The following is a 24708-nucleotide window of genomic DNA, read 5'->3' on the forward strand; positions in this document are numbered from 1 at the left end:
TTAAAAAAAACCTCGGTGCCTGTCACAGCGCCGGAAATAAACAAACATTTAGACGGCAGTCCCAGTGCGTCCATTCTTAACCTCGGCGCCTGTCACAGCGCCGGAAATAAACAAACATTTAGACGGCAGTCCCAGTGCGTCCGTACTTAACCTCGACGGCTGTCATAGCGCGCCGGAAACAAACAAAAACTTTGACGGCAGTCCCAGCGCGTCCATACTTAACCTTGACGGCTGTCACAGCGCGCCGGAAACAAACAGACATTTTTGACGGCAGTCCCAGTGCGTCCATACTTAACCTCGACGGCTGTCACAGCGCGTCGGAAACAAACAAAAACTTTGACAGCAGTCCCAGCGCGTCCATACTTAACCTCGACGGCTGTCACAGCACGCCGGAAGTAAACAAAAACTTTGACGGCAGTCCCAGCGCGTTCTTATAAAACCTCGACGGCTGTCACAGCGCGCCGGAAACGAACAGACATTTTTTGACGGCAGTCCCAGCGCGTCCATACTTAACATCGACGGCTGTCCCAGCGCGCCGGAAACAAACAAACATTTTGACGGCAGTCCCAGCGCGTCCATACTTAACCTCGGCGGCTGTCACAGCGCGCCAGAACTTAACAAACATTTTGACGGCAGTCCCAGCGCGTCCATACTTAACCTCGACGGCTGTCACAGCGCGCCGGAAACAAACAAAAACTTTGACAGCAGTCCCAGCGCGTCCATACTTAACCTCGACGGCTGTCACAGCACGCCGGAAGTAAACAAAAACTTTGACGGCAGTCCCAGCGCGTTCTTATAAAACCTCGACGGCTGTCACAGCGCGCCGGAAACAAACAGACATTTTTGACGGCAGTCCCAGCGCATCCATACTTAACCTCGACAAACAAATATTTTGACGGCAGTCCCAGCGCGTCCATATTAAACTTCGACGGCTGTCACAGCGCGTCCTTACAAAACCTCGACGGCTGTCACAGCGCGTCCTCACAAAACCTCGACCGCTGTCACAGCGTGTCCTCACAAAACCTCGACGGCTGTCACAGCGCGCCGGAAACAAACAGACATTTTGACGGCAGTCCCAGCGCGTCCATACTTTACCTCGACGGCTGTCACAGCGCGCCGGAAACAAACATTTTGACGGCAGTCCCAGCGCGTCCATATTATACTTCGACGGCTGTCACAGCGCGTCCTCACAAAACCTCGACGGCTGTCACAGCGCGCCGGAAATAAACAAACATTTTGACGGCTGTCCCAGCGCGTCCTTACAAAACCACGGCGGCTGTCACAGCGCGCCGGAAATAAACAGAAACTTTGACGGCAGTCTCAGCGCGTCCTTACCATACAAAACAAAATTCATGACAGCTGACTTAGGCCGCTGGTAAAACAGAAAACACTACCCAATCGCCGGGAGCCACTGTTGTTCGCGAACCACTACTTCAAAGGCCGAATCACCTACCTCGGCGGATTCCTCAGTGCACCGGGACACGAAGGCGGCTGTCCAAGTGTAGAAAATAACGAGTGCCTCGGTGGAAGTCCCATGGCTGCAGCACGCCAGAAATAAAGTAAACAAAGCTCCCAGGCGGCAGTTTCAGCGTGTCCAAACTGTTTCAATTCACGCCTGCCAACACTCGGGGCAACTCCTACGACCACCAAAAAATTGTTATCCTCCAGAACTACTAATTTTAGTAGGCCTGGCAGGATCGCCAATGTGGAGTTTGGCCAGATCGTCTACGAGTTGCCCCGGGCGTTGAGGCGAGGAATGGACGCTTACCAACGTCCACTCTGTTTGAAGTCCAACCACCGAAAGAGGCCGAGCTTACTCTGTGCGCACTTAAGCTCCGATCAGCCAAGCACTGTCACTGTTAGCCCGCCTGTCAGACTACTGGCGGGCGGGATTATTATGGCTCATCCACAAACACCATTACGGTGCCCCACAAGTTGGTTAGTAACTTATATTGAAAATTTAATCTAGAAATATACACAAATATTCACAGTTGTGAGATCTTTGGTCCCTATATCATCAAACAAATAAAAATAAAAATACCTTAAGATATATTTTAAACGCATTTCCCCATCAGGTGGCTAGTGAATTCCTCATTACTTTTTTTCAAAAACCGGCCTTTCAATGCTCTATCGATATAAATTCCCTGTTCATAACTTTAAATTAAATCGTTTTTTTAGAATAATTTATGAAGGAATTCTTAACTGATGGAACTCAAATACTGATTGAATTAATCCAAACATGCTAAATATGACTATCAACTCAGAAAAATGCATTTAAAATGGGTTTCAGTTGATTGGCTTTCTATTTGGGTAATTCTCTGCCAACTCACACAGCAGTTGCCCCGACCCCTCTTTGATTTTCGTGAAACTTTGCTCTAAGGGGTAATTTTGGTCTCTGATCACGAATCCAAGGTCTATTTTTTGATATTTCGTGACGGTGCTCAGTGGGCGAAATGGAACCCAAAATCGGACTTAATTGAACGCGGCTGGTTCCCTGGTATGAAAAATAGTGTTTCTTATGTTAAAAAGTCCGGGGAATCGATTGGTGATGGTTTCATCAACCGCACGAAACGGCAAAGGGTCCATTTTGCCCCAATTCCCATTTTTTTTTAAAAAAGTTCTTGAAAATCGGTCTGTATTTAAACCGGAGGATTTATGCGGCCATCCAAAATGCACTCAACTTATGTGAAAATGTCCCAAAAATCCAGTAAAAATAACCACTTGCACCGCAAAAATTATCTAGGGTCCATTTAACCCCAATTCCGCTATAAAAGCATTTTTGGCCGTTTTCATATTTTGGAAATCTGAAAATATTTGTATAGTAAAGATCAGACAATTTTACGATGACGATTTGCACTTGATAGTTTGACACATTTCAATTAAGTACGATTTTGGGTTCCATTTCGCCCACTGTGCGGTGGGGCGGTACGACCCCTTTTCATTTTACTGGTTTTTTACTAAGACACGTTGTTCAGCCAGAGGCTGACTTCGAATTCCCTACGTTGTGTTGTTGTTGTTGTCCAGGCGCGTAGAATCTCCAATTGAATAGAAATAAAACAATCGTTTGAGTTGACTGCAGAGCCAACCGTCTCGGACGGTGGTCAGCGCGCGAAGAGGCAAAAGCTTTATTGTTCTGTTCTGGTCAGTACAATAGTGGTAAGGAAGTAAACATACAGGGGATGGACACAAATATCGTCTTGCACGAACACACGTTTTTCAGTGATTTGTAGCTCGCAACCGTGAAGAGATAGATATTTGGTGTCAAAGGGACTTTTGTGTAAAATTAGACGCCCGATTTGATGGCGTACTCAAAATTCCGAAAAATCGTATTTTTCATAAAAAAAAGTTAAAAAATAGTTTTTAAATCACTGCCATTTCCCGTTATTCAACTGTCAAAAATCTTGAGACATGTCATTTGATGGGAAATTTAATGTACTTTTCAAATCTGAAATAACCTAGAAGGGTCATTTTTTTCATTTAGAACAAAACAAATATTTTGATATAAAGACATAAGGAGTTTGCATGTATTCTTCATGAGTTATCAGAATTTTACAAAAAAGTTTTTTGAAAAAGTTATGATTTTGACCAGTTTTTCGAAGTTTTATCCCCTAAAACTCAATCGTGTGCTTTTGAAAGTATTTTTTCGGAAAGTTCAGCTAATTTTGCAAAAAATGACCCCTTGGACGATTGTTGTGACTCGTACATTTCGAGAATCAGAATCAAAAAAAAAATTGGTGAGTGAGTGTATCCGGTTTGTTTTTTTTTTATTTTCGAAAAATCCCCACATACAAGCAGTGCACAAGCCACAACAATCTCATTATCAAAATTTTTGTTTTTGTCTGCTCTACAACTTTGTAGAACATTGTTACACTCTAAAATGTAACCCTGCAAAGCTAGAAAAACACGTAATTTCAAAATGAAAAATTTTGTTCTAAATGAAGAAATGACCCTTCTGAGTTATTTCAGATTCGAAAAGTACTTTAAATTTCCCATAAAATGACATGTCTCACGATTTTTGATAGTTGACGGGAAATAGCAGTGAGTTGGTGGAGAATTACCCATTTTTATTGAAATTTCGTTATTTTTCAAAACTATTTTTTTCCTTAGATTTTTTGGCTTATTTTTGAGAGGTGTGGGTATGATTTTTACAATAATTTCAAAAACTACGAACACTTTTGTTCGGAAGGTCATATAAGTTTTATTTCCGCCAAATCGGAAAAAAATTGTTCCAACCCGAGCAAACGGAAATAACGTAAGAATAACATTTTTTGATGTTTGAAAATACTAGGCCAATAACATTTTATGTTTTAATAACAAGTTTTGTTATTCGTCGTTTTGATTGTTTTGTTATTGGATTGTCAAATCTTTGTTATTCTTTTTTGTTATTTTAACAACTAATCCGATCATCCCAATAACAGTTGGAGTTATTTCTCCATAACAAAAATTTTTATTCCCAAGTTGTTTTGGCTTTCAACCAATATCAGACCAATAACAAATTTTGTAATGATAACATAAACTGTTATTAAGCTCTTATGCAAAAATGGATTTTGCAAGAATATTGCATAACACTTTTTGTTATTTTAACAGTATTTGTAATTGAAATGGCATGAATTTTGTTATTACCGTCTTCCCGGAAACCTCTCAATTCCCTTGAAACTTTGCTCAAAGGGGTAATTTTTGTCCCTTATCACGAATAAATTTTGATTATTTTTCATTTTGAAATCATTTCCTGGATGTTTGCTAAGACACGTTTATTAGTGAATCGTAGCTCGAAACCGTGAAAGAGATCTAGGAAGAGATAGAAATTTGGTGTCAAACGGATTTTTGCGTAAAATTGGACGCCCGATTTGATGGCTTACTCAGAATAATGTTACTCAAGTGTCAAAAATCGCGAAACATGTCATTTATGTGAAATTTAATGTTCTTTTCGAACACACAATATTTTTTTCATTTAAAACAAAATGTTTGATTTAAAAACTACGTGTTTGAAGTGTAACTCTGTAAGGTTACAATTACAGAGTTACACTTTAAAGTTTATCAATGTTCTACAAAGTTAACAGAAATACACACGAGTTATCAGAATTTAACCAATTGATGATTTTAACCATACCAGTTTTTCACAGTTTAAACCCCAGAAACTCAATCGAGTATTTTTGAAAGTACTTTTTGCAAAAAAAATGGTAATTTTGCATAAGACTTACTCTTTGGTTGTTTGTTGTGGCTCATGCACTGCTCGAATGTGGAAACAGCAAGGCAAAACTATTTTTCAAGGATGTGAAGTCGAGTCATTTCTTGGAATTCGGAGTTGGCAAAATTTGACATGCTGGATTACCCTAATTTTCAACAATATTGTATGGGGAATGTAGTTGGAGTCAGATGAAGTCGATGAAATATGGTTATTTTAAAAAAGCAGGATTGGAGGCGAAGTCAATAAGTCTTAAAAAGGTCTGAATCGCAAAATTATCTGAATCCGCTTGTAACTAATTCTGGTCGCGAGTCGTCCAAAAGCAAATCTTTTCGGAAAATTTATTGAAATCAACCGACAATATTCGGAACAATCTGTCACGCCGGGGATTTGGCGTGTTATTTAGTTGAATGAAAAAATACTAGCTTGGGGAAGGTAATTATGATAAAAAATAAATAAACAACCTAGTTTTAGTTTGATCACATCAAGCCATGTATTGAAGTACGTTCATAACTACACATATTTTTGTTATACTTTCTTCTTATGATTAGTTTAAATTTTGAATTTTTCGTTTGCTTGCTTGAGCCTATCCGTTTCGTTAGTTTTTCGTTTTCGAATTTCATTTCAACACTAGCCTTCCATCAATTTCACACCAAGTTAGGTACCCACACATAATCCGCTCCGCTATGCCGTTCAATCCCGCTTACATTAAAACCACTTTATGATTATGCTTTATCACATCAACTTGAACATATGACCCCTGTGTAACTGTTAATGACTAGATACAACTTTTATAGTTTGTTTGTTTGCTTAAAACGCGACTAAGTGGCCACGGTGTTGGTGAGCAGCGGCGTCGTAACCGTCGGACAGACCAGCTGCTGGTGCGGCTGCACCAGAAACCGGTCGCTGCTCATCATTCCGAGGTGGTCGATGCACGGACAGGACGACGCCAGGTCCTCCGCCGTCGTGTCCGTCAGGCTGTTGTCCGACTTGCGCGTGCTGCTGTCCGAGATGACCTCCATCAGTGCGTCGTCACTGTAGCTGGAAAGAGTTTAAGGTTAGATTTTTTTTAATTCTTTGTTTTTTGTAAGCTTACCGATGATACCGATGCTGTTCCAGCATCGACCCACTCGCAAAGCGCAGCCTCTTCGGCGACTCTAGACTAGATGAACGTGGCAGTGAGTTACGCGGGAACATCCCTCGCGTTTTGAGTGAACTCCGCACTCCTGCGGCATTATTCTGCTGCTGCTTGAGCATTCCGATGTACTTGTTCAGCGCTCGCGATCCGCGTCGCTCGACCCGTTCCTGGGTTCGTTTGGCGCGCGCTTCCGGATCTTCTCCGACGAGCCAGAAGGTGCGCTGATCGCCCTTGCCCTTCATCGGGATGAGGCCGCGCTCCTCAAAGTGATATCCCCCGAGACTGTCGAGAATTTCTTTGGTTTGTAGACTGCAGTGGATTTTGAGCGGGAGTCCCGTCGATTCCATGCGGGACGACGTGTTGACCGTGTCCCCGAAGAGGCAATAGCGTGGCATTTTAAGTCCGACGACGCCGGCGCAGACCGGGCCCGAGTGGATTCCGATGCGCAGGTAGAGCGTGTCGTTGGGTCGATGGCGAATCTTGAACTCCGACACGGCGTCCAGCAGCTGCAGCGACATCGAGGCGATCTCGGCGGCGTGGGTTAGCCCGTTCCGGATCGGGAGTCCGGACACTACCATGTACGCGTCGCCGATCGTTTCAACCTTGTAAACGTCGTAATGCCCGATGATCGAGTCGAAGCAGGTGTACAGGTCGTTCAGGAAGTCAACCACCTGCAGTGGAGTGCTCTCCGCCGACATCGAAGTGAAGCCAACAATATCGCTAAAGTAAATCGTGACTAGATCGTAGCTCTCGGCTTCGACTTTGTGACCTCGTTTGAGCTGCTCGGCGACTGGCCGCGGAAGCATCTCTAGCAGCAGCGCCTCCGTCTTCTTCTTCTCCTCCTGCAGCTGATCCGTCCGCTCGTCAACCAGCTGTTCCAAATTGTTCGCGTACTTCTCCATCATCGCCATCATGTTGTCGAAAATGTTCGGCTTCATGCCCTTCCGAAGCACGCGTAGCTTATTTCTAATAGTTTTGAAGTCCGGCCGTTCTTCCGGCCTCTCCGACCAGCACTCCTTCAGACACTCCCGCACGCAGTCGAACGTCGTCTCCAGCGGTTGGATGGCCGGCCGAAACGGGGTATTTGGAACCAGTGGGTGCATCACTCGCTGTAGACACTCTGCCGGACTGCACTCAATCTCACCGAACGGACCCCGGCGAGTGAAGATTTCATACAGAACGATCCCGAACGAGTAGATGTCACCCTTGGGTGTACCGGGAACGCAGGTTGCGGGACCTGCTCGGAGCAGCTCTGGAGCCCGATACAGTAGTTCTAAAATTAAAGATTCTTTACTCCAGAAATTCAACACCAACCCAACTCCTCACTCACTCTCACAGTTCAGCGGTTCCTTCTCCTGCTTCTCCTTCTCGGCCTTCTCACCGATCGCCGCCAGATCGTCCGCGCCCTGCTTAAATGCGTACAGCCCAAAGTCACTCAACTTCACCACCCACCGCGAGTCGATCAGACAGTTGGAGGTGCGCAACGTGCCGTGAAAGCGCAGCGGCGAATCGTGCAGGTAGATCATCCCCCTCAGAATGTCCGCCACCAGCGACGCGTTGAACATGTTGTCCAGCTTCACGTCCTCGTTCTCCAAAACGTCCTGAAAAAAAACCATGGGTTAGTTTCAAGAGTTACGCAAAGACGAAGTCAAACCAACCTTCAAACTTCCCCTCGTGCAGTACTCCGTGATGATACAGATGTTCGGCGATTCCGTGCACGCCCCGATGAACGCGTTCAGATTGTCGTGGCGCATGTCTCGCAGCAGCTTCAGCTCCTTCTTCATCTCGCGCGTGATGTCGATGCTCTTTTTGCGCACCTTCTTGATGGCGTACAGCTGCCCCCGGTACATCCCGATCGGCGCGAAGATGGTCGTGTACCGAAAGTCCGTGTCCGGGTTCGAGCTCAGGCTGACCTGGCTGGTTCGGATGAGCGGGTGGGTGGTCTGCGGGAGGAGAAGAAGAAGTAAGGGCTGAGTGAATTTACATGATTTTGTAATATTTCGGGAGCCCTCCTCTGTTATTTGGACTTGGTGAAAATAGACCGGAATTGCATTAACATAACTTTTGGGGGGTGATTTCGTTACGTGGTGTCCCATCTGTTTGTTTTGGTGAAACCAAGCTGGATGGTTTGATGTTAACAGCAAAAATGTGTAAATTTGAAAGGTGTATTCGAAGGTTGAATATTTCTTCTCTTATGATGTAATATTTTTTAATTATATGTAGTGGAAAATTGGAATTACTCATAACAAGGTATGCATAAGGTAAAAATAGACAAAAATGAGTAATATGACACATTTTCTGAGATTAAATAACACCTGGTAAAAGTCCAATCTTTTCTGCCACAATAGCTCAGAAAATACTGAATCATAAAAGATATTATGCCTTAAAATTGTACACATTCCAAATTTACACAATTTTTACTGTGTTGGTTAGCACTAGTAATCAAAAAATTGCGTTTCATATTTAAGCAGTATTCTATTATGGGGCCACCTATAAACTACTTGGATACTTCTTTGGAAATATCAATCCTACCCCCTCCCCTCTCTCAATGTGGGGAATTGTCCATGACAAAAATCGCGTGTACAAACGCTCCTGCACCCCCAGAAGGTCAAAAGAAATGATCACTTGAATGTCTTAGGCGCCAAGCGGCTAGTCAATCGATTCTCGTTGATTTTACGAATATCCAGCTTCAAAAATGCTGAAAGAACAATAAAAATTCGTTTTGTTTTAGAGAAAAAACGTTACTTAATCCACCCTTAGGTGGTTGGTGCCTTCCTCGCATTTAAAGGGTGCTATCCAAAATAGGCACAAAAGGGCAGTGTTTTATCAATTTGACTCATTATTCATACCACTAGATTGGGTAGTCAGATCTTCATATTGCAGGGCGATCCGGACAACGTTTTCATCAAAATATCTGAGATCCGGCCTAGAAAAAGTGCATAAATAACACTTAAGTGCTCATAACTTTTGATAGGGATGCTAGATCTCCAATGTATTGGACGCGTTAGAAAGGTCTTTTAGATACCTTTCTAAAAATGTATATAATGACGGGGTTTCTTACAAAACCACCCTTTTTACAATCTTCCGAACATTAGTCAAAATCGTTTTTTTAGGATAACTAAAACTTACTTCACTAAACTGCATAATTTTTAATAGCGACTTATGGTTCATTTTCAGTTCATTTTTCGAGTGATTTTACAGCCTTTCCTCAGTAAGGTGAGGAAGGCAAAACGAATAAGTGTTGGATGTTACGACGTTTTGCTAACCAAATTATGGTTCTACTTTGGACACTTAACTACCAAGCTCAGTATGATTCCATATCATTCTGTTTGTATTCAACCCACCAATTTTCATTTCATTTGTAATTTTGTTTGCAGGAGGATTTTTTGAGCAAGTTTTATTCTAAGAAAAACCTCACTTTTCTTCATAAAAATTGTTCTTGTTATGGTTTTCAGATTTAAATTTGCATTTTTCTTATATATGGGTCATTCTCCGCAAACTCACACAGCAGTTGCCCCGACCCCTCTTCGATTTTCGTGAAACTTTGCTCTAAGGGGTAATTTTGGTCCCTGATCACGAATCCGAGGTCCATTTTTCGATATCTCGTGACGGTGGGGCGGTACGACCTCTTTATTTTTTTTTTTGTTTTTTACTAAGACACGTTTTTCAGTGATTTGTAGCTCGCAACCGTGACGAGATAGAAATTTGGTGTCAAAGGGACTTTTGTGTAAAATTAGACGCCCGATTTGATGGCGTACTCAAAATTTCGAAAAAAGACCTATTTTTCATCTAAAAAAAGTTTAAAAATAGTTTTAAAATCGCTGCCATTTCCCGTTACTTAACTGTCAAAAATCGTGAGACATGTCATTTTATGGAAAATTTAATGTACTTTTCGAATCTGAAATAACCCAGAAGGGTCATTTTTTTCATTTTGTTACCGTTGTGGCATTTAACCCTACTACTCACTAAGAGCAACAAGAGATAGAGAGTGAGAGCAAACGGTCATAGTACTCTTCGGAGTGAACTCACTATGGTGACCCGTGCCATAATATTCGTTTCTATAGTTTCGATGTTTTTTTAGTAGTATTTTCTATATGTTTTGCATATTACATGTTAGGCTAGTCATTGAATGTTATTCGTTCGTCCATTAATCAATGACGAGTGCTGCCCATACACAGAAAAAAATCAATTCCCGTAATCGTGAATTAAGTTCACGAATGTGAGATCCACGAAGGAATTTATTCATGAGTATGGTGCATTTGCACCATAAACGTGAATATATTCCTTCTTGGTTCTCATAATCGTGAACTGACTTCACGGTTTCGAGAATTGATTTTTTTCTGTGTATTTGAAAATTCGGCTATTATGCCAAATCAAGTATTCCGAGAAAAACGCTTTTAAGTGTTTGTCACAAAATCTCCGTCAAGGCAATTTCCCATAAGAGTGGCATATTAGCCGTTTGGTTTTTCACATCGGCAGCCAAGTCTAAACACTATTTCAGTGAAATTCAAGTTCCATAAGATGCGTTGGAACATCCTCTACCACCTGGTGCTAATATCTCGTTTTTGCCAAAAGTGGATATTAGCCGTTTTTTCAATGGTGGGCAGAGTAGAAGGAACCTGTGTAGGAGCACTACTTTGAAATAACTCCACAGTAGGATTAGCAACGGTCATTTTCAATACACATAACACAATTTGTTAAACACTCCTCACCAATTATGTGTACTGCCGTGCGACTAACGATTGGGATGAATAAAAAAAGGTCACGATGAACCTGGATGATCGTGGGGGGGGGGGGGGTTAGCTACTGGGTCAGGTCCACTGCAGCGATCTTTTCCACTTGAACCTCGGAACCAACAACACACAAAGTTCCAGAACATAAGTAACTCGGTCTAAGAAGTTCGCCCGGTTATTAAAGCCAAATAAAAGTCGACCACGGATAGTTTATCCTCGCGAGTGGAAAAGTGATTTGGAGCAACGTGCAGAATTGCGTAGAATCAGGTAGGCGAAGCTCGCTAACCTCAAACCCGAACCCCAGTAGCAAACCCAACCTAACCCTCCCCCATTGTGCGAAACCCACGTGTTGGACCCAACAGTTTTAGGCTGTAGAACCGCTATCGTCGGGGAACGGAGTTCTCCCCGGTTAGCCCGGGCTGTAGACACGTCCAACGTCTCAGCCAGAAGTCGAGCACGCCCAAAAAGCTCGCCAAGAAGGTCCCGTTTACCACGTGTCCTGACGTGGCACCCGCAGACCGCCGTCCTCAGTCCGCGAGGTAAAGCACCCCCTTTGGTTACCACCAAGCCCGTTGTGGTCGTTCATCCGCCGACGTTCGATAGCCTGGCTAGGCTCCGTCGGTCCATCCGCACCCGTCCAGAAGCACACCTGTGCGCGACTCGGTGAGCCTGACGAGGCTTCGCCGAGATCATCGTCAGCAGCTCGCAGCAAACTGGAGAGCAGAAAACCAGCAGCAGTACCGCCGGCCGGCCCCGAACACACACACAGAAAAAAATTATGTAAATTTGGAAGCTGTAATTTTTGAAGGTTGAATATTACCTCTTTTATGATGTAATTTTACCTCAATTTAGACTGAAAAAGTGACATTACACCAGAAAAGTGGTAAAATTACACATTTCCAGAGGTAAAATTACACCTTTTTTCTGACATAAAAGATGTACCCCTTCCCAGATGTAATATTACCATGATTTTTTTTTCTGTGCACTTACACACACGAACACTACGTAAGTAATTAAAAAGCAAGTGAAAAATGCAAAGACCGTGTTTCTTTTGAGTCCCTGATCAGCTTCCCCCTGTTGCATCTCGACCCAGAGCTGAGGAGTCCTCTCCGAAAGCTCGCCGCGTTTGGTAAAAGAGGCCAGTGGAGAGCCCACCACCGATCCCCGTGGCTATTAGACCAGGGAGAGATGGATTTGTCTAGAGGCGTTGACCTCCAAATTAAAAGCTAACAATACATTTCAGAGTATAACAATGTTCTGACTCGTGCTTTGCGAGAATCACATTTTTTTTCAAAAAAAAATATTTGTGTAATGAGTGAGTGTTTCCGGTTTGTTTTTTTTTTTCGAAAAATCCCCACATACAAGCAGTGCTCAAGCCATAACAATCGTCCAAGGGGTCATTCTTATGCAAAATTAGCTGAACTTTTCAAATAAAAAAAATACTTTAAAAAGCACACGATTGAGCTTTTGGGATCAAAAATTCAAAAATAACTGGACAAAAACGGTCAAAATCATAACTTTTTCAAAAAACTTTTTTGTAAAATTCTGATATCTCGTGAAGAATACATGCAAACCCCTTATGTCAATATATCAAAAATTTTGTATTTGTCTGCTCTACAATTTTGTAGAACATTGTTACACTCTAAAATGCAGGGCTGCGGAGTCGGGTCATATTTCAAGCGACTCCGACTCCGACTCCGACTCCGGCTTTCTAGGATTAGCCGACTCCGACTCCGGCTCCGGCTTTCAGATCCAACCGACTCCGACTCCGACTCCAACTCCGGCCCACCAACTCTAGCCGACTCCGACGCCGACTCCGATTCCAGCTTTCAAAAAGTGGTTGGCTTCGTCTCCGACTCCGACTCCACATATTTTTAAATATTTCAAAAGTTAGTTTACTATTATTTCGAAAACAATGATAAATAAGATTTTTTTAAAACTTTTAAAGTGAAAAAACCGGAAAAGTTTCTAATTTTACAAGTTTTAGACGTTATTGAAAAAGAAATTAAAAAAAACGCCAGTTTTGAAGTCATTTTCAGAAGAACAGTTTGATAAGTAAATTAAGATTTATTTATTTAACCTCGAATTTTCTTTAAATTGATTAAAAGCTAAAATATTAAATTGTCATTTTTTTAATGATCATTAACAGAAAGCTGGCCTTAATGATTGATTTAACATATAAATTCAATTTGCTCACCTTGTATTTTTAAATAACAATTTTAAACGAAACTATTTTTTAAAGCTCCATTGAATTTTTAAGACGTATCCATGTATCACGCCATTTCGTCACTTGTGTGCTATCTTGTGACACGTCCTATCTTTTTACAGCAGACGTGTCACAAGATAGCACACAAGCGACGATTTGAAGAAGTTTATTATTATAAATCAATGTATCTAAAAAAATAAATGGTAAGAACGCTTAAGGCGTCCTTTTAAAATATCCGTAGAAAATATCCTAGAAAATATTATACCTCGGAATTTTGGATTTATTTGGATTTTTATTTTTTTATATTAAAAAGGAGGCGCGCGATACTTCTTGCATCTTCACCTAAAACGAAGCTCTATGAATGGTCGTGCGCCTCCATGAACATATATGAAAGAACTTAGAATTGGATAAAACACATAAATCCACAGGATAAATATTTTGTAGGTCACGGATATTTTTTTATCTTGAAACCGTGTCCTATCCTGAAATCTTGAGATTTGTTCAACGATAATTTGCAACAATATCAAAATAGTTTGCCTAAGGATCAAAATTCTCAGACACTTTTCATTTTTTGTACAAAGTTATATACAAAATGTGCATGTAGAGTTCCAAGTAATAGATTGTTCTAATCGTTGAATATTTATTGGAAGAGTTATCCTGTTAGTGATTTTTTTGTTTTTGATTTCCATAAATAGTGATTATTATTCATATTTTTTGATGTACCTTTTTTCCTAAACATTGATTTACTTAAAACCACCAAGACATTCGCTGTCGGGGTATAAGTTGACTGTGTGTGTACTTTTTTCAGAAAGAACTAGATTAAATTTGGTCAAATTTGAGTTTAAAGGGTACATAAATATTGGCAAAAGGATGCAGCTCAAAATTTTTCTGGGGGTTCCTCGGCCAAAATAATTAGACCCGTATTTCTTGTTTGGCCATTAGGGTGACCTACATCTTGCTAGGGTGGTTCGAAAAATGGCAATTTTCGTCATTTTTCGCAAAAATCACTTTTTTCGAAAAATCATACCTCCGCGCCATTTCATCCGATTTTAGCTGTCTTAGACGCAAAAGAAAGGTGATGAGTTTGGCTAATTGATAAAAATAGTAAGAAGTTCCAAAACATCTAGCTTAACTATTGAAAAGTCGTATGAAAACTTAAAATGGCGTTTTGACCGTGTCTGGACCAAAGAGCCTATGTCTGAAAATATTTTTATCGGATTCCTCGGAAAATTTCACATAACATATCTAAAAATTGCCGATGTCGAACCGTACGTTTCCAAGATATGATTTTTTGAAAATAAAAACTGAGTTTTTCGACGCGCCACGCGCAAAAACAGGAAAATAACGAAATCGGCAAAAAATCAACTTTTTTCACTAAAACTACGATAACTTAAAAAATTTCAACGATGACCTATACATGTCTGGGTATCAAAAGTTGCGTCTTTCAATTACAAAAAATTTGATAACATAACATATTGGCCCTTCTCAAATGTTATTTTCGAGTACAATTGCCTACATATAAAAATGGCTTATATAGGCCTAGGATAACATGTCTTGGAGGGTCGGATACAGAAGTACCATAAAAATTCCTGATTTGAGCTCGAATTGCTCTTATGCAAACTAGCAATTTTTTTTAAGAACAAAGTACAGTCCACACTTGATTATCCGAAGCCTCGATTATCCGAAGTTTCGATTTTCCGAGCTTCGATTATCCAAAGGTTTGTATGGGACTTCGAATAATCGAATCACGAACAATTTTTTTTGTTTTTATTTCTTTGTCTTGTTTTAAACATCAAATTCGAGTTCTGCGACCCCATTTTAGTAAAATTTTAACAATGATTCATTTTCTGTACGAGCAATTGTATTCGCGGGATCTAGAAATTCTAAATTCACCCCTAATCTAAGTGAGATGAAGGGAGCGTTCCAAACCCATCAAAAACAAATTAATTTTAATAGTCCCATAATCTGACAAAGCTTGATTCAACAAACACGACCCCTCCCTGTCCAAATCCTTGCCCAAAGTGAGAAAAAGAAAATATCGCCGACCTACTCTACTAGTATACAACAATCGTCATCGGCCATAAATCATACTTAAATCGACACATGTATCAACCGACAGCGCGTTGTCAGATGCTTTCATACTTCCAGAGGACATTTTTTCCCCAATTCTTCTTTTCATGAAATACTTTCCCCAAGTTTGAACCGGGAAAAAAACCTGACCCAGAGTGAACAACAGTTCCACTTACCCTCGTCATTTTCTGACCCGCATTTTCCTTCTCGTTTTCGTGCATCTGAATGTCCCGAAAGTCCACCTTCCACAGCAGACTGTCCAGCTCCTGTTCGTAGCGCCAGTTGCGATAAAGCACCAGCGACACCACCCCGAGCAGAAGCAGGGCCGCGCCGGCAATCCCGGCCGAAATCTCGCCGGTGTAACCTGAACAGCAACGGAAAAGGGAGAATGTCATGAATAATGGATATGGGTGAATACATTTGGGGACGAATTTGGATAGTTAATCGACGGGGAAGTATAGAACCCAACAGTTTAAGTAATCAAAAGCAATTCGGCCTTTAAGCACTGATGACAGATTGATGCTATCGGTGGACATAAATTACCATAAATTACAATACTAAATGCACCCCTTAGTGAGCAGTTCTCTGTGAAATATGTTTTGTAATTTTAATTTAACAATAAATCAGTCGATTGATGTGTCAGTTTTCAACATACAGAGTTATTTTGTGATCACCTAATTTTCCAATAATTTCTCCTTAAAATTAGTATTTTTTCCAGAGAACTTTTCCCACGTAAGCCAGCACGTGACGGTTATTGATTAGGGGCCTACTCAAACAAATTGACAAATCGTGGTCATTAAAGTCAGATCCAGTGTCCACCTTCCAGCAGGTCCCCAAAAATAAAATCCTCCACAATACTCACTAATACACTTCTCGCCACGAAAGCCACAGCGTGGCTCAGCTGTGGGTGGTCCTGACCCCACCCAATCGATGGCATCAAAAAGCTTGATGTCCTGGAAAGAGAGAAGAGAAGCAAAAAAGGAAAGGAAAAAACGCGGTCAGTTTGGGAGGACGTGTGAAAAGTCACACGCACGGTCACGCACTGAAACGTGGGACAATAACGACAACAAAGTGAAAAGGTACGTGACAATGGCAAAAACACTCACAGCACCAGAACAGAACACAAGAAGCAACGTAAAAAAAACAATGTCAACAACAGGCCGGGTGACATCAAAGAGGTTTGCGGTGATGGATAGGACTAATGATTGCCTTTTCTTCCGGGGCCCATTTGCGATGAGAGGAAAATGATGCCCAAGGAAAGTATGCCAATATGGTGTCGTGTGAAATATGGGCCCAATATAAAAGTTACGACACATTAGTTTAAGAGTTGTGGGAAACTGATTGGTATCCATTTATCATTCAGTTTAAAACCAATCAACTTCTACCCTATACTTGAAAAAATATAGGAAAAAATGTCACTTGTACACCCAAATTTAAACTCCATGCGGATAGTCCTTTCGAAAAGAAACGAGAGGAAAGTACTATTTCGTCGTTTGTGTGCTATCTTGTGACACGTCCTATCTCATTACAGCAGACGTGTCACAAGAGCACACAAGCGACGATTTGGCGAGAGTGAAGACCTCTCACGCTACAAAAACAACAAATCGTGTTCATTCGTTCATTAAAACAGTTCATCACATTGAGTGGCTTATATCTAGAGTTTTTTTTATAAAAGGACCAATAAACCAAATTTACAGTTTTTGCTTTTTGGGTGTTTTTTAATACCCCTGACTCAAGGCGGTTCTAAAAACACTCAAAAAGCAAAAACTGGAAATTTGGTTTATTGGACCTTTTCAAAAAAAACTCCAGATATGAACAAATAACCGCCACTTAATCACCGAACCGTGGTGGCCGATACGGCAAAGAAGCAGTTCTATATACCGAAGGTCTCGGGTTCGAGTCTCACTTTTTTTAAGGGTGATTTTTTTTTTGGAAAATGAACCTTCGAGTACAATTTATCGGGATTCATCCTCTCCGTCCGTTCAAAGTGCCTTTTTAATACCGAACCATGATCTTTATCCTCTCGTATACCGATGCCCAGTTTTGGGTGTAGTTTTAGTTATGTTTCACCTTGCTGGTAAAGTGTTTATACGACATAAACTAATCTGTCATGGTAACATAACCAAATTTTGGATTAAAAAAATCAATTTTTTTTTTTGTTTCTTTTAATGTGTTTTAGAACACACCTGACTCAAGGCGGTTTTAAAAACATACAAAAACTAAAACTGGACCTCCTGAAACTCCTGATATTTTCCTTACCGATTTTAAATTATAAAAATCTTACTAAAATTTGATTCAAAAATAGAGATAATAGTTCGTTTGAAATATTTTTGAACCATATAATTTTTAAATAAATTTCGAAATTTAAAAAAATAAGGCTGCGTTAAGAATCATTTTTAAGCATGTTTGGGTTGATTCAATAATCTTTTGAATTTTGTGGAATTTTTGATGCACAAAAACGCTAAAAGGTTTTTATTCGCCAAAAATATAATATTTTCGTCAAGTTCTACATTTTTGACAATTGTACGAGTTTACATGCATTTTCCAATTGATTTTTCATTGAAATGCTGAAATTCTGGCGTGTAATTTCAACTATTGAGCAATTCCATCCCAAATCAGGAATTTTTTGAGTTATTTTTTCCCGACACTCTCAGATTTAAATGAAACTTTGTAAACATGTTATCGAACTTAGCCATTTTTGTGTATATGGAGCCGGCTTCACTCGATAATGCCATTTGAGAAGGGCGTAGGTATTTTAAATATTTTTACAATTCGTAATAGGGTAATTCTCCGCCAACTCACACAGCAGTTGCCCCGACCTCTATTCGATTTGCGTGAAACTTTGTCCTAAGGGGTAACTTTTGTCCCTGATCACGAATCCGAGGTCCATTTTTTGATATCTCGTGGCGGAGGGGCGGTACGACCCCTTCCATTTTTGAACATGCGAAAAAGAGGTGTTTTTCAATAATTTGCAGCCAGAAACGGTGATGAGATAGAAATTTGGTGTCATAGGGACTTTTATGTAAAATTAGACGCCCAATTTGATGGCATACTCAGAATTCCGAAAAAACGTATTTTTCATCGAAAAAAAACACAAAAAAAGTTTTAAAAATTATCCCATTTTCCGTTACCCGACTGTAAAAATTTTTGGAACATGTCATTTTATGGGAAATTTAATGTACTTTTTGAATCTACATTGACCCAGAAGGGTCATTTTTTCATTTAGAGCAAAATTTTTCATTTTAAAATTTCGTGTTTTTTCTACCTTTGCAGGGTTATTTTTTAGAGTGTAACAATGTTCTACAAAGTTGTAGAGCAGACAATTACAAAAATTTTGATATATAGACATAAGGGGTTTGCTTATAAACATCATGAGTTATCGCGATTTTACGAAAAAAAGTTTTGAAAAGTTGGTCGTCATCTATCATGGCCATTCATGGTCACCCGCGACAGACACGGACGACAAAACAAAGAGAAACGCAAAAAGTAACTTTTTCAAAACTTTTTTTCGTAAGATCGCGATAACTCGTGATGTTTATAAGCAAACCCCTTATGTCTATATATCAAAATTTTTGTAATTGTCTGCTCTACAACTTTGTAGAACATTGTTACACTCTAAAAAATAACCCTGCAAAGTTAGAAAAAACACGAAATTTTAAAATGAAAAATTTTGTTCTAAATGAAAAATTACCCTTCTGGGACAATGTAGATTCGAAAAGTACATTAAATTTCCCATAAAATGACATGTTCCAAAAATTTTTACAGTCGAGTAACGGAAAATGAGAGAATTTTTAAAACTTGTTTAGTGTTTTTTTCGATGAAAAATACGTTTATTCGGAATTCTGAGTACGCCATCAAATCGGGCGCCTAATTTTACATAAAAGTCCCTTTGACACCAAATTTCTATCTCATCACCGTTTCAGGCTGCAAATTGTTGAAAAACACCTCTTTTTCGCATGTTCAAAAATGGAAGGGGTCGTACCGCTCCACAGTGGGCGAAATGGAACCCAAAATCGGACTTAATTGAACGCGGCTGGTTCCCTGGTATGAATAATAGTGTTTCTTATGTAAAAAAATCCGGGGAATCGATTGGTGATGGTTTCATCCACCGCACAAAACGGCAAAGGGTCCATTTTGCCCCAATTCCCCATTTTTTAACATTTTTTCTTGAAAATCGGTCTGTATTCAGAGCGGAGGCTTTATGCGGCCTTCCAAAATGCACTTAACTTATGTGAAAATGTCCCAGGAATCCAGTAAAAATAACCACTTGCACCGCAAAAATCATCTAGGGTCCATTTAACCCCAATTCCGCTATAAAAGCATTTTTGGCCGTTTTCAAATGTTAGGTCAGATTTTAAAAATCTGAAAATATTTTTATCGTAAAGATCAGACAATTTTACATAAGAATGACGATTTGCACTTGAAAGTTTGACACATTTATGTTGATATAGAAATTAAACTAAATAAAATGATTGAAGAATCACTTTTGGGCCAATTTTTCCAAACGCAGAATAAACTGCCTTTCACATACATTTTATTTTTATCAACATAAATGTGTCAAACTATCAAGTGCCAATCGTCATTCTTATGTAAAATTGTCTGATCTTTACGATAAAAATATTTCAGATTTTTAAAATCTGACCTAACATTTGAAAACGGCCAAAAATGCTTTTATTGCGGAATTGGGGTTAAATGGACCCTAGATGATTTTTGCGGTGCAAGTGGTTATTTTTACTGAATTCCTGGGACATTTTCACATAAGTTAAGTGCATTTTGGAAGGCCGCATAAAGCCTCCGCTCTAAATACAGACCGATTTTCAAGAAAAAATGTTAAAAAATGGAGAATTGGGGCAAAATGGACCCTTTGCCGTTTCGTGCGGTGGATGAAACCATCACCAATCGATTCTCCGGATTTTTTTACATAAGAAACACTATTATTCATACCAGGGAACCAGCCGCGTTCAATTAAGTCCGATTTTGGGTTCCATTTCGCCCACTGTGCGCTCCTCCGTCACGAGATATCAAAAAATGGACCTCAGTTTCGTGATCAGGGACAAAAGTTATCCCTTAGGACAAAGTTTAACGCAAATCGAAGAGGGGTGGGTGCAACTGCTGTGTGAGTTTGTTGAGAATTACCCACATACAATCAATTTGTCTGACTCACAAAAAATGACAAAAATGACTTCGCAGGCTCAACTCGAGGGGATCATGAAGAAACGCGTGCACTTTGAATAATTGAAAAATATTTAGGCAGGACCGTATGGTTTTTCTCCAATGAATTGATTCTCATTAAAAAGTTTCTGTCTTTCCTGAAAATATTTTTTTTTTCAGGCAGCAATGAATCAAAATATTTCCATAAAATTGTGACACATTTCACTTTTTTTTTCTTTTTTTTTGTTATACCTCATCTGGAGGTGAAAAAAGAAAAAAAGGTGTGTTTTTACTTTGTTGTTTACAGTTTGTGTTTCTGAATTGTCTTAAAACAATAACTGAAGACACCATTTTTTCAGTAAAACCCGTCTGAATATGTGGATGTAGATACACGACTCAATTATCTAATAATCACTTCTTCCAAGGAACAAAAGTCACGCAACCGCTAAAACGCAAATCTGTAATATCTAAAAAGCTAAAAATATCCTAAAACGATGACCATAAATTGAAGCACGATAATGTCCGGACGGTGTGATGTTTTAACGAGATCTAAAATCCAACAAGGAGACAGACAAAGTAGGGGCAGGTATTTGGGGTAAACGTGCTAGGATCAGACTTCAAAACAAAAAAGAGAGGAGGAGGGGGTGAAGTCATTCATAAAACGACGACGACTCACCTGAACCTGGAACTAAAGCCCCCGTTGGTGAAATATTTGTGTGGGTTTATTTGTGTGTGTATTTGTTGTTTGATTTTTACGCGAGCGCAAATGAAAGAGAAGCATTTTTTTAAATTTCAAATTTACTTCTACCAATAGCTGTAGCTTAGAGTGGGTGACTATCAAGAGTTACACTTACGGGTATGGTGTCAACACTAGGCGTGCTGAACCGTCCGATCGGAAACAGTCCGTATTCTCTCTCCAGGGAGGCAGAGGGGATGGGTTTTCTGGCCAGGATGGTGTAATTTCCCGTCGCGTCACCGTTTTCATCGATATGGATCAAATAGCTGAAAAATAACATAATTTAACCAAAATTAAAAAAAAAAACATGATAATTTTCAGGGAACTTACCCCATGGCGCTCATGTACGCCCGGCCCTTGATCGCCTCGATGATGGCGGTGCCGTTCCGGGGGTTGCCACCGTCCATCAGGACCCGCAGCAGCGCATTTGCATACAAATGGACCGCGTCGTACAGATAAGCAGCCTCGGCGCGGATCTGCCAAGTGAGACGGAAGTGATGAAGTGCGTGTTTTTTTTTGTGTGTATGGGGATAGTAATCGTCTGATCAATCATGACTTTGTGTGAAGGGGGTTATTGATACAATGTATTGATTTTATAGGACAATGTCATTGTTATTATTTTTATTACGCATTTATGCAGCTCATTTGCAGATACCTACAATTTTACACTTACCAATGCAATATGCTCAATCAAGTTGTCTAGCTTTCTGTTTTCAAAGGAGACGCGTGGTGCTTGCTTAAAAAATGCTTATTTCACAGAACGGTTTGAAATTTGGTTTTAATAAATTTAAGTTTACCAAACACTTAGTATCTCGAAGCCAATTCAATTCAAAAAGTGTTGGTAGAAACTAATTTGAAACATTATGCTAACATTTTAATCTTTATTATCGTTTTTTTACATACTGCGATGTCGAGTTGAACCAATAAGCTAAAATTAAGGGCATTAAATAGCACAGCAAACAATTCTCCATCTGTGATGCATTGATAGTGTTTACCGGACACAGAAAGACAGCACAAATAAGTTTTTCCCAAGTTCACTGCCCAATGCAACCAACGAACCCACTGACAAACACATCCCATATCGCTACAAATCAATATGAAAAATGCTTCGCATAATCAAGACGATGCTCCTGACCGGTGCACATTCTAGTCCATATTCCCCAAGCGTGACGATCAATGGCAATACCATCAATGTCATCCCAAATGCCGTCGCAAAAGCAACTCTCGAAGCAATTTCTGGAAGTTGTGTTGATTATACAGATTGGATGTCACCCAGCCACTGAGTAAAAGCGGATCTCATCCCAAGGATATTAGAGAATGCATTTCTGCAAAGGAAGGGAGGATCCGGACAACAACAACATACGGGGCAGCAGAACTTGTTGCAATGATGGTCTTCCCTCTACTAGTTGCAGTCGTCCCACCCACATACGCGGTTGACTAACTGCAATCACCAGTGAAAAGTTTGCCTTAACCCTTAACTCTACCTTTCAAAATTATTTGCTAAATTGAAAGTTGTCAAATCCGAAAGATGTAAGAAATGGGGTTCGCCAGAAAGAAAACAATCATATTAAACATTGTTAGAAGAAAATTTTAAATTTCTTTGAAATGACGATTGAACATTGAAGATCTGGCAACACTGTCAAAAGTTATGAGCACTTATGTGAAATTTCTAAAAACTTTGAATGTTGTTTGTTTTGATGAAAATCTTTTCCTAGCCAACATTCTGCAATTTATAAGGTTTGATGGTCTGGTAATACTGTCCTGAGACTCTATTGAAGTTAATAGAACTTGTTATGGTCAATTTTGCAAAAATAAATTAAAAATAATTTAGGAACCATTTTTTAAAAGGATCAAAAGATTCAGTTTTTGATAGTTAGGCAACATTGTCATGAATTAATATGGCTGATATATATACAAGACACATTTATTTGAGAAGTTCTTAAACAATTTTGAGATATTGTTCAGATAAGGGTTAACGAACAACCCTCCGTCTGTTGCAAACAACCCTACATCACACCGGATGTTGGTAAGCGATACCAACAGATGTTGTAGTGTATTTCTTCCCACAACTTTAAGACAGCGAAGCAAATTTAAGGTGACACCTTGTTGACACATGTTGTTACATTTTAAAGTAAGAAACATGCTTCAACGAAAGGAGAAAAAATGCTGTTTTCGGTCTGTTCTGATATTTTTCGCTAGCAATCATCCCCTCAAAGCAAAACTTCATCAACGTCAAATCGATTATGCATTTTGCAGTGAAAAAGAAACGTGCATCTGCATCTAGTCACAGTCTAACGAGCTAAATCAAGTTTCGATCAACCACCTCGGTACCGGTAACAACCGGTACACCAGTTCGGCTCATTAGCCGTTTGCGTTGGATTCGAGGGGGTTGTTCCGACGGGGCGGACACCTCTCGTTCGGGTGGTGACAACCGCACGTTGAATGCCACAAGCCAATTTGTCCAATCTATTCATCGCGCAGCAATCAACGCGCAATTCAGTTACCACCTTGCTTTGAACCTTCTTGAGCAGCAGGGGTAAACGATGTTAAACATGTTGATTTAAATTAATGTTCAGCTTCAGCGCCAACAACCTTCCCAGACCAGAAAGAAGCAGCCGAGGTGAGGACTACTGTCTGTTGTAGATAGTTACGGTTGTGGTTTCTTGTCACATAAATATTAATTTGTTGTTCATTTTTTATAAAACATTATTTAAGGTCCGACACATCAATTGCTTTTTTACCTGTTCTATCATCGAAAGATTATTAGTTGAGGACACAAACTTGCAACAAGACAGCACACCCCCAAAAATGGATCCATGAATGGGCCCACTTGCCACCACAGACGACGAGCGTCATTTTACGAGGTGTTTGGATTAGTCCGATTGGATGGCACTTGGCGGTAGCAGGATGGCAGGAACACGATGGCTATGACGATGATGATGATGATGATTTACAGCTGATAAATATTTACCTGCTTAACACCGCCAAAGTAAACGAGCGGGTTGCGATAGTTGAACGGTGGCAGCTCCAGATATTTGTTGACCTATGGAGGAGGGAAGAAAGGTTAATCAGCTGTTTAATTGGTTTGATTAAAATTTGAAGAACCGCAAAGTTTTCTTCACTCAAGCTCAGTTTCTAATCAAATTTTCAAATTGATCAAATTCCATAACAAAAATAAACCCAAGATAAGTTCTATCAATCTGACCCAATTCCTATCATTTCAGCTAATGAAACGCTCATGTTGATCTGTGCGTAAACATCCTGTCGAATTGCAGTTAGTAAACATGGCCTACAAATGAGTGAAGATAAAACAAACATGTTGCCGCCCTCACTCCCAAACAAACATTATGATTCTTCTCTCTGAACGTTCAATCCAACACATTTTGAGTAGCTGGACGAATACGATGAATATTGAAAATGCATAAAAAGTGTAAATTCATGCTTTCAGCGCGTATTTTCAAAAGATGAGTTTATTTGGGATTTAGACCA

At 40.1% G+C, this 24708-nt stretch overlaps 1 protein-coding gene across 5 annotated transcripts in view; it reads right to left on the reverse strand.

Moving 5' to 3' along the window:
- Positions 1 to 5653: 5653 nt before the first annotated feature.
- Positions 5654 to 24708, reverse strand: part of LOC120428864 (guanylate cyclase 32E) — an 84819-nt gene continuing 65764 nt past the window's right edge. For all 5 annotated transcript variants that reach the window (XM_052708440.1, XM_052708439.1, XM_052708438.1 and 2 more), the window contains exons 7-15: positions 24191 to 24262; positions 21550 to 21695; positions 21338 to 21485; positions 16195 to 16285; positions 15509 to 15696; positions 7982 to 8266; positions 7654 to 7924; positions 6282 to 7596; positions 5654 to 6226 (exon numbers count right to left, since the gene is read on the reverse strand). In XM_052708440.1, the coding sequence (XP_052564400.1) occupies positions 6007 to 6226; positions 6282 to 7596; positions 7654 to 7924; positions 7982 to 8266; positions 15509 to 15696; positions 16195 to 16285; positions 21338 to 21485; positions 21550 to 21695; positions 24191 to 24262 (2736 nt within the window). In that variant the 3' untranslated portion in view covers positions 5654 to 6006. The remainder of the gene's footprint in view (positions 6227 to 6281; positions 7597 to 7653; positions 7925 to 7981; positions 8267 to 15508; positions 15697 to 16194; positions 16286 to 21337; positions 21486 to 21549; positions 21696 to 24190; positions 24263 to 24708) is intronic.

The sequence above is a fragment of the Culex pipiens genome, chromosome 2 (assembly GCF_016801865.2).
Source record: "Culex pipiens pallens isolate TS chromosome 2, TS_CPP_V2, whole genome shotgun sequence".
NCBI lineage: Eukaryota > Metazoa > Arthropoda > Insecta > Diptera > Culicidae > Culex > Culex pipiens.